This window comes from Acanthisitta chloris, unplaced genomic scaffold (assembly GCF_000695815.1).
Source record: "Acanthisitta chloris isolate BGI_N310 unplaced genomic scaffold, ASM69581v1 scaffold11592, whole genome shotgun sequence".
Taxonomy (NCBI): Eukaryota; Metazoa; Chordata; class Aves; order Passeriformes; family Acanthisittidae; genus Acanthisitta; species Acanthisitta chloris.
In genome coordinates this window covers 12,666-22,923 of record NW_008661091.1, presented here as the reverse complement: position 1 = coordinate 22,923, position 10,258 = coordinate 12,666, and the positions used below count along the sequence as shown (strand labels likewise).

The 10,258-nt window shown below is 54.5% G+C and overlaps 2 protein-coding genes across 2 annotated transcripts in view; one reads left to right on the top strand and one right to left on the bottom strand.

Moving 5' to 3' along the window:
- Nucleotides 1–8: 8 nt before the first annotated feature.
- LOC103797865 (testis-expressed sequence 2 protein-like) lies at nucleotides 9–3,966 on the top strand (the record flags this gene model as incomplete). The annotated part of the gene is made up of 11 exons (XM_009070100.1): nucleotides 9–173; nucleotides 255–555; nucleotides 914–953; nucleotides 1,050–1,239; nucleotides 1,404–1,577; nucleotides 1,667–1,766; nucleotides 1,897–2,029; nucleotides 2,148–2,285; nucleotides 2,516–2,728; nucleotides 3,039–3,159; nucleotides 3,841–3,966. Coding segments are annotated over 11 exons (1,701 nt in total), but the record flags the coding sequence as incomplete, so codon positions are not given.
- A 1,049-nt stretch (nucleotides 3,967–5,015) lies between these two features.
- The window catches only part of RPL3L (ribosomal protein L3-like), a 12,414-nt gene continuing 7,171 nt past the window's right edge, over nucleotides 5,016–10,258 (bottom strand). The window contains exons 6-10 of the mRNA XM_009070099.1: nucleotides 9,761–9,921; nucleotides 8,427–8,528; nucleotides 7,690–7,785; nucleotides 7,150–7,269; nucleotides 5,016–5,069 (exon numbers count right to left, since the gene is read on the bottom strand). Coding sequence (XP_009068347.1) covers nucleotides 5,016–5,069; nucleotides 7,150–7,269; nucleotides 7,690–7,785; nucleotides 8,427–8,528; nucleotides 9,761–9,921 — 533 coding nt within the window. The remainder of the gene's footprint in view (nucleotides 5,070–7,149; nucleotides 7,270–7,689; nucleotides 7,786–8,426; nucleotides 8,529–9,760; nucleotides 9,922–10,258) is intronic.

Sequence of the window (10,258 nt, the reverse complement as noted above, 5' to 3'; positions counted from 1 at the left end):
ACCCTGAGCTTTTCCACCCCTCACTCACACATTCTGTGCTCGCTGTGCTGGATGGAGCCACCCTCAAGCTGTCCTACCCCAAGAGCAACATCCCACGCAGAGCCACCTTCGAGGAGGAAATCCTCGATGCTGTCTTCATCAGCCACCGCTGCTACAACCTGACTGATGCCAAGGTGAGCCTGGTGGGGCCCAGGACCCTCCTCTGGGGACCCCCTACCCCTGGCCCAGCCTCACTGCTGCTCTTGGTGCTGCAGGTGTTCCTCTGCCCCCCCAACCTGGCCCGAAAGAGGACGTGGAACAAGAAATATCCCATCTGTGTCCTCCTCCCTGAGGCGGCAGAGGGGGAGTGCCGGAGAAGCGAGGAGCAGGACACAGAGCTGCAGGGGGATGAGGGGACAAAGAAGGTGGCAGTGTCTGGGCAGGATATCCCAGGGGACTGCAAGGAGAGGTGTCTGTACCTCTTTGGGAGGACAGGGAGGGAGAAGGAGGAGTGGTACCAGCATCTCGTGCAAGCTTCTCGCGGTACACCCAGCAGCCATGGTAACAGCAGGGCAGGTGAGACACAGCCAGCATGACCTCTGCTCTGTGCCAGCAGTGATCTGGGTGGGAGATGGATGTGGGCAAGGTGGACAAACCCTTGGTGGGCAGCAATGAGCATGAAGGAGCCCAGAGCATGTGCAGCAGCAGGGAGAGCCTAGATGGTCCCTCCTGCCAGCACAGGGTGGGTGCTATGTCACTGGCATCATGGTTGGGCATCGTGCCACATCTCAGATCATTCTGACCCAATAGATGGGATACTAGGAAAAAAATTCCTGCATGGAAAGGGTTGTCCAGCCCTGACACAGCTGCCCAGGGCAGTGGTGGACTCACCATCCCTGGAGGGATTTAACAGCCATGTGGATGTGGCACTTAGGGACATGGTTAGTGATGGCCTTGGCCGTGCTGGGGGAATGGTTGGACTTCATGATCTTAGGTGTATTTTCCAACCTCAATGACTCTTGTATTCCATGTCCTGTGTCCCCAGGTGTGGGACCAGCTCCACAGAGCAGTGGCAGCAGCAGCACAGGAAGTGCTGAGGACATCCCCTTTGCTGTCCCTCCCAAGGACCTGGCGGGAAATGTTGAGGAGATTTACCTGGATTACAGCACCTACATGGCTCGATTTGTGCCAGCCCAAGGGGTGGCCAGCCCAGACCAGAGCCCCTCTCATGGAGCTCTAGGCAGCCTCACCCCCACAAAGGTGAGTGGGACAAATCCAGCACCGGGAGCAGGACAGGAGCGCTAAACAGAGCACTTCTAGTCTACGCTTCATCTCCCTATTGGCACTGTGATTTGAGCAGTCAACCCTGGGGCAGGGGAGCAACTAGGGCAGGTCCAACTGGTCATGGCACCACTTCCCTGCAGGGGCTGGTGGCCTCTGTCCCCTCCCAGCTCGGTGAGGACACAGGTGGGCGCAGCGAGGTGGGAATGTCCTGGATGAACGCGCTGGTGGGACGCATCTTCTGGGACTTTCTCCGTGAGCAATACTGGGCTGAGCAGGTGTCCAACAAAATCCAGAAGAAGCTGAGCAAGATCAAGGTGAGAGGCAGGAGCATCACAGCAGGGGAGCACTGTCCCAGAGGTTCCCAGGCTGAGGTGATCATCCCTATGGGGCTTCCCTCCACCAGCTCCCATATTTCATGAACGAGCTGACGCTGACGGAGCTGGACATGGGCACATCCATCCCCTCGGTCCTCAGTGCCTCCAACCCCACCGTCAACAAGCGAGGTAAGAGCTCTGCAGAGCAGCAGGACCCCAGGGCAGGCTCCACCAGCCCAGTCCCTGAGGCAGAGAGGTTTTGGCAGGTGCACAAGCAGCTCCAAGCCCTGTGGTGCTCACCTGTCCCTCTCCCTGGCAGGGCTCTGGGTGGACATGGAGGTCACCTACAGCGGCTCATTGCAGATGACACTGGAGACGAAGATGAACCTCAGCAAGCTGGGGAAAGAGACTGCTGCAGAGGAGAGTGGCCCTGCAGAGGCAGGAGGAGAGGGGTAAGGAGTGGGCATGGCTGGGTTCATCCTCATCCTCCTTCTTCTCTTCCTCTTGCCTGAGCAAGGCAAGAGGCTGCTGACCCCAGAACACCCCTGTGATGCTCCTTGGGGCTCTCAGGGCCAGGCCACGGCTGATTCTGCTGGCAGACAGCGATGCAGAGTCTTCCAGTGCTGGCTCCTCTGAAGAGGAAGACATCACCAATGCAGAACCCTTGGGAGCCCTGGGGGAGAGGGTCCCCCCACCTGGCACTGAGGGGTAAGGGGGTCTTGGGGGTCTGTGCCATGAGGTGCATGGGGAGGTGCTGGGGGAGGCACAGTGCTAGGCCAGCATGGGGGCTTGGGGATGGTGGTGTAGGGCTCTGGGTGTCACCCTGTGCTGAGCTGGGCACCCCAAAACCCAGCAGGGTCTCCCCCTGTGCTGAGCTGGGGGACTCCAAAACCCATCAGGGTCTCCCCCATGCTGACCTGGGTCTCCCCTGGCTTTAGGCACATGACAGGGAACAGCACGAGCCGGAGGATTCTGCGCTTCGTGGATAAGATTGCCAAGTCAAAGTACTTCCAGAAGGCCACAGAAAATGAGTTCATCAAGAAGAAGATGGAGGAGGTCTCCAACACACCGCTGCTACTGACGGTGGAGGTGCAGGAGCTGGCAGGCACCTTGGCTGTGAACATCCCACCACCACCTACAGATCGTGTCTGGTACCAGCTCTCCTTCCTCCCACCTGCACAGCCTCCTTCCAGCTACCCTTGCTCCCTCTGGCTTGGCCAAGGAGCCACCACAGGGGCTTTGGGTTCATCTGGGCCACCAGCAATCAATGGTGTTCTCTCAAGGGATCTCACAGACTTATTGCTCTGAGACTCCACCAAGGCCAACTCAGGTTTTGGGGACCCAGAGCTAGCACCTCCTCCCCAAAACCCAAGAGTGGAGCCACCTGGGCTGTGGAGCCACCTGGGCTGCGTCACATCTTCAGGATGTGATGCTTTCTGCCTCTTTCCTTTTGCCTCACAGGTACAGCTTCCGAGTGCCACCACAGCTGGAGCTGAAGGTGCGCCCCAAGCTGGGGGAGAGGGAGGTGACATTCCTCCACGTCACTGAGTGGATTGAGAAGAAACTGCAGCATGAATTTCAGGTGCTTTGGCTGGTAAAGGGTTCAGCAAACCCTGCTGAGGCTTGGGCATTGCTTCCATCAGGGATAATCAACCTCAGTTTGAGCCAGTTGTCTCAATGAAAAGTCAATATCTGGTCTGGTCGGTCCAGCTTTGGACAGCCAAGAAAGAGAAGCCGAGGAACCAGCTTCAGGGCTGGTGCTCTGAGCACTAAATACTTGAGGAAAAGTGGTGTCCTCTCAGCATGTGCAGCTCTGCCCCAAGCAGGATTTGGGGTGTCAGCAAGTCCCAGGCAGACACCCCCAGAAGGGCTGAATCCACCCATCCACTCTGGTTTGGGAGATGTGCCATCACAAGGGTTTGTTTTCAGCCTCTCACCTTTGAGACCTCTGGTCAAAGAGGAGAATGCCCCCACAGATATTTAGGGCCTCCCAAAGTTGGCCATTTGGATGGCTTCAAAGTGCTGGTCCCTGCCCTCTGCTGTGAGCACCCCTGAAGCCACACAGGTGGGCAGGGCAATGAGAAACTGCTCCTGTTTGTCCTTATCCTGATATCCAGAGCTGGGAACTCCCAGGGCTGCTGCTGAGGGGATGGGACCTGTTCACAGCCCCAGTCTCCTGACCAGGCCACCTCCAGGCTGTGTCCCCAGGCAGGTAGAGGTATTCAAACACACTTAACTTGTTATTCTGGATTCCTCTTTTCAGAAAATCCTGGTGATGCCAAACATGGATGATCTCATAATTCCCATCATGTGCTCTGGCCTGGATCCTTGGCTACCCACTGCAGGTTTGCCTCGGCAGCCACCAGCCAAGGTGGAGAAGAGGCTCTGAAGCACAGCCCCAGGGGCCGGGATGCTGCACAGAGCTCAGGGACCTCTCTGGGACTTGAGGACAGCCAGGGCCTGTGCACCAAGTGGGCTCTGAGTTCCACAGTTCATCTCATTCTCAGCACTTCTGCAGATGAGGTTCCTCCTCAAGCAAGCACACATTCAGGGCAGAGCCAGGCATGGAGCAGGGGCTGCTGGAGACCCAGGAGCTTCATGCGCCAGGTTCCCAGGACTCCTGGCCAAGGAGGCAGCTCTGTAGCAGTGGAAGGCTGGGCTTCCCACTGCCTGCTGCCCAAGGAGGGTGTAGGCTGCCCACACCTGTCCTGCACCCACAGAGTTGGGATCATCGCTGATCCAAAGCTCCCAGCTCCAAGGCATGCCACCCTCCCTGCAGGCAGCTGGGCTGCAAGGGAAGCAGGGGTGGGAAATGAGTCCAGAATCCAAATAAATCCATCACTGTCCAGCCCAGCCACCTTGGTGTACCCAATTCCCATTTCTGCTCAGGATTCCATCAGGATCAGAAGGCTTTGAGCAGGGAGAAGCCCATGGGTCATATCTTCAGCTCAGCCAAAGCAGTGCCTGGGTGGGGGTGTGAGGCAGTGAGGGGAGAGACAGGGAGACTGGGTCATGGGGAGGCCCTGTATTCCCAGTATTCCCAGTGGAAACTGGGGCAGGAGTGCTGGTACCTCTTCTGCTCTTCCCTGGAAGAGATGAAGGTGTTTGTACCTGCTCTGCTCTTCTCTGGAAGAGAGGAGTGTTGGTACCTGCTCTGCTCTGCTCTCCTCTGGAAGAGAGAAAGGACGGTCTTCATGGTGCTTTGGGTGAGTGGGAAGACATTCCCTGAGCAAAGGAAAGGGAGGATCTAGAGGACAGAGCAGACACTTGGCTGTCCCAGTTAGTCTCTGTCTATATGGGCCAGTTCCAAGTGCTGTTTGTCCCATCCCACATGCCTGAAAACAGTCAAGAGCCCCTCCAGAAGGAAGACAGGGAGCAGGCATGGCTTGGAGCTCCTTTATTGGAGGTGCCCAGTCAGACAGCCTTGGATCTCTGTCCTTAGAGCTCTTGCATGCTTGGCTTCTCCTTCACCAAGTGCTTCTTCTGAGGACCCTAGAAGAGAGCAGAGGAAAGTTTGGTGTTAGAGACAGACAAACCGGATCTGCAAGGCTGCAGCTGGGCTGGGGGACCAGAAATGCAGCTCTGGCCCCTCTCTGCTGTGCCAGGCTGCTCCTGGGCGCTGCATTCCAGCTGGAATCTCACTGCCACCATCCACCAGCCCCCCAGAGCCCCTCTCACCCTCCAGGAATTGGGAGAGGAGCATCATGGCCCTTGCACAGAGGGTCTGTTTTCCTGGCCAGGACAAAAGCAGACAGAGAGCACAAGGAGTGACCTGCCCTGAGCCAGGTGGGATGGCTGCTGGCAGGGGATGTGGAGAGGAGCAGACATTGTGCTGGTGACTGCTCCCAGGAGTTCACCACAGTGGTGGGGAAGCTGCTGAACTGCTGCCTGAGCCCTGGAGAAGGCTAAACCTCCCTCAACCCAAGGCATAGGTCCTTATCCAGCCCCCCAAGCTTTTCACCAGCTGAAAAAAAAATTGAGTTATCTCACAACAAATCAATCCTATGGGAGCAGATGGCAGGAATGACTTCTGTGGCTCCACTCCCAGCCCAGTGGGATGTTTTACCACAGAACACATGGTAAAGAAAACAGCTGCAGCAGGTGAAAGCTCTTCCTATCCCTGAGCTCCACGTCAGAGCAGCTCAGGGCTGCAGTAACACACAACGCTGAGCTGAAGAAAATCAGCTTAACCTTTAAAGACCTCTGCAAAGGCACTGCCTAACCAATCCCCCTCCCAGCACTAAGGAGGCTTAGCAAGCTTCACATGGCATTTCTGGCTGACAGGCCAGATCCAGATCCAGTTTACATCTGAGTGGTATCCAGGCAGTTATTTCCCTTTTCCTAGCTGAAGCCAATGCTTCCTCCATTTCACACTCAGACATGCACCATCCTGAAAAAACACTCAAGAAACTGCTTGGTTTGGATTATTTAACTGTTTTTCTTGCCCTGGATTTAAGGAAAATATCCTGCTTGGCCTTCTTGAAAGCTTCCTGACAAAAGGATCACAATTTTGTGTCACAGTTTGACCCAACCTTGATTTCCCCTTAAGAACATTAAGGCTCTAAATCCTTCCAAACAAATCAAAGCAGCACACAGTGCTGGGTGAAAGGGAACATATGGACAAGGCAGTGCCTGCCAACTTAACTGCTTGTTTAGAACTTCCCATACTGAATGGAAACTGGTTGACCATATGGTCTATTATTTGCTGGTTGGGTTGTCTTGGATCACTCACACAACCATCATGTTCTTCCTTAGCATCATTTCTGCTGGGTGAACTGAATTCATAGGATGTTAAGGGGTTGGAATGGAGCTTAGAGATTATCCATTCCCAACCCCTTGCCCTGGGCAGGGACACCTCCAACCAGAGCAGGTTGCTCAAGGCTTTAGCCAACCAAGGAACCCTGCCGGGCCTGGGGCAGCCACAGCCTCCCTGGGCAACCTGTGCCAGTGTCTCACCACCCACACAGGGTAAAACGTCTGCCTAAGATCTCATCTCGGCTTCCCTCTTTCAATTTATCCCCATTACTCCTTGTCCTGTCGCTGCAGTTCCTAACCAGAGTCCCTGTGCAGCTTCCCTAGAGCCCCTTCAGCTCCTGGCAGTTGCTCTGAGGTCTCCACACGACATTCTCTTCTCCTGGCTCAAGAGTCCAAACTCTCTCCATAGGGAAGGTGCTCCAACCCTTTTCTCAGCTTTGTGGCCTCCTCTGGATTTGCTCCAACAGTTCCATGTCCTTCTGTCTGTTGGGGACACCAGAACTGTGTGCAGCACTCCAGGTGGAGCCTCACAGGAGCAGAGCAGAGGGGAAGAGTCACCTCCCTCACCTGCTGCCCAGGACATGGTTGTCTTTATGCAAGAGAGGCTCAAAATCATTCATTTGGCTGTTGCTATATCTAGAAGCAGATCATAGAATCATGGAATCATGGAATGGTTTGGGTTGGAAGGGATGTTAAAGTTCATCCAGCTCCACCTTCATGCCATGGGCAGGGACACCTTCCACTAGAAGATGCTTGGCTGGAGTCAACCAGCTGCTTTAGCCCCCTGGGTGGGAGGTGGAGCCCAGAGGGCACTTACCATGAAAGCTCTCTTCTCCGGGGCTGTCTGGAAGCGACCATGGCCAAACTTGGAGGTAGTATCAATGAACTTGAGCTCGATGACTTCATGAGCCCTGCGGCTGGTGTGCACCAGGAGGGACTGGGAGAGTCACAACACATCAGGGTTAGGATCACAGAAAACCAGGACATCTGCTTCAATGGAAGCAGGGTTGGAATGTCCCTTAGACAAATATCTCCATGAAAATCTGCCTTCTCAGAACAACACTGTCAGCCTCAGGGGGCAGGTGACAAGATTGCAGAGCTGCTGTTCACTTACCATTTCATTCCTGCACAATTCAAGGTTTCATTTCTGGGCCCCTCAGAGACTTCAGTCTCCAGAGAAATTCCACCCACCTGCACACTCCGCAAACCATCTACTTCTACCTGCCAACGGTCTGAGCACCACATGCTCTTTGCAACTCAGCATCAAGGACCCAACCAGCCTCCTTGCCCAGCATTTGGAGGATTGTCCAGGTGGGGAATGTGCTCCTGGAGAGGTTCAGCCCATCCCTGCTCTCACCTTACGGAGGGTGAGCACACGCTTCTTTGTGCCCATGACACAGCCCTTCAGCATGAGGAAATCATTGTTGACCTCTCCATAGTGAGGGAAACCACCCTGTGGGGAGAGGCAGAGAGGTTGGTGGGGAGCACACCAGGCCACAGGTGGCATTTTCCAGGGAAGGAGAAGGTAGTGCCTGAGGGTGATTCCAGCTGGCAACACTCAGCACCCTGTGGGTTGCCTGAGGAGAATCACAGAGTCCTGGAATGGTTTGGGTTGGAAGGACATTAAAGACCATCCTGTCTCATGGGCAGGGACACCTTCTACTAGACCATCAGAGCATGTCAACCACTGAGTGCATCATCCCAGCTGGATGCAATCCATAAGAATTAGGGAACCAGAACCTACTTCCTTCCCTGCAGGGTGCGTGCAAACAGAGAGCAGAGCTGGTCGCACGCACCAGCTAAGGGCTTTTAACACACAAAAGTGAATTTTTAAACCAAGTAACAAATATTTATCTGTTAAATATCAGATTCTCATTTCCCACCCAAGTCATCAGCCAAAAGTTAAAGGTTTGACTCAACTAATGGGCCTAAAAAACACCTCACAGAGAAGTTTTCCTATGTCAAAAACATGAATTTCAGTGAATTTCCTTCAAATAATTTCTTGCCCACCTGTGTCCAGCCAAGGAATTACTTCCTTGGCTTAAATTCCTGCAGACAAGGCCAGTCACACCCCTGCTACCCCTCAGCCCTTACCAGAGGTGTGATGGTCTTCTCTGTGATATCGTAGTGTGTGGAGGCATTGTTCCTCACCACTTTGCCATCCTCCACGTGGATCCCACGGCCAATGCGGTAAATCTGGGAACACAGAGGCAATGGAGATGGGATTTTCCTGCCCCTTGCTGAGCTATGTCACAGGGTGAGAGAATCACACACAGAATCACATAGTTTTAGAATCATTGAACCATCGGGGTTGGAGGGGACCACTAAGACCATCAAGTCTAACCATTAACCTGTCACTGCTGTTACCCCTAAACCCTAAACCATATCCTGCAGCACCATATCTTAAACCCCTCCAGGGATGGTGACTCCACCACCTCCTCGGACAATATTCCAGTGCCTGAACACCCTAAAAAGGAAAACATTTTTCTTAATATCTCCTCTGACTCTGCCCTCTCTCAGCACAAGGCCATTCCCTCTAGTCCTCTCCCTGCAGCCCTGGCAGAAGACACCTCATCCGCCTCTCTCCAGCCCCTGTCAGGGAGTTGGAGTGAGCCATGAGGTCACCCCTGAGCCTCTCCTCCAGGCTAAACCAAAACATGCCCTCGAGCAGGGAAAACACATTAGGAAAGACATGGAGATCTCTGGAGAAACATCTGGGAAGCTGAGAGGGACACACCATGGTGAAAGCAGGATGGTGGCAGGATAGGAGGTAGGAAGGTGTGTGATCCTGCCCCTCTGCTCAGCCCTTGTGAGGCACATCTGGAGTGCTGTGTCCAGTTCTGGGCTCCTTGGCACAGGAGGGACAAGTTGCTTGTGGAGCAGGTCCAGAGCCCTGTGTTCAGGTCTGGGATCCTCAGCACAGAAGGGACATGGAGCGCCTGGAGCAGGTCCAGTGGAGGGTGACATGGATGCTGAAGGATGTGGAGCACCTCAGTGATGGGAAAGTCTGAGGGTGTTGGGCCTGTTGAGTCTTGAAATGAGATGACTGAGAGGGACTTCATTAATGTATTCTAGTACATGAACAGAAGGTGCCAAGAGGATGGATCAGACTCTGCTCCGTGGTGGAAATCAATAAAACAAGAGGGAACAGCAGAAACTGATGCCCAGGAAGTTCCACCTGAATACAAGGAAGAACTTTCCTGTGTAGTCATTGAGCACTGAACAGATTGCCCAGAGAGGTCGTGGATTCTCCCCCACTGGAGGTATTCAAGAACCTTCTGGATACAACCATGAGCCATGAGCTCTAGGATGGCCCTGCATGAGCAGGGAGGTGGGACCAGATGACCCACTGTGGTCCCTTCCAACCTGATCCATTCTGTGATTCTGGGATCCTGCTTGGTGCCCCAAGGAGCCCACCTGACCCATACCTTCTTGTTGATCTCAGTGCGGTGGTGGTAGCCCTTCTGGCCCGCACGAGCGATGGAGTATCCCACCCGTGCCGGGTGCCAGGCCCCGATACAGGCCACTTTGCGCAGGCCCTTGTGAGTCTTTCTGGGCAGCTTCTTGGTGTGCCAACGGCTTGTCACCCCTGCAAGTGGGAGAACATGCAACAAGGACATAGAACTGTTGGAGCAAGTCCAGAGGAGGCCACAAAGCTGAGAAAAGGTTTGGAGCACCTTCCCTATGAGACAGTTGGGGCTGTTCAGCCTGCAGTAGAGAAGGTTGTGTGGAGACCTGACAGGATCTGAAGGGGCTCCAGGGAAGCTGCAAAGGGACTCTGGTTAGGAACTCCAGTGACAGGACAAGGAGTAATGGGGATAAATTGAAAGAGGGAAATCGACATGAGATCTTAGGCAGAAATTTTACCCTGTGTGGGTGGTGAGACACTGGCACAGGTTGCCCAGGGAGGCTGTGGCTGGCCCCGG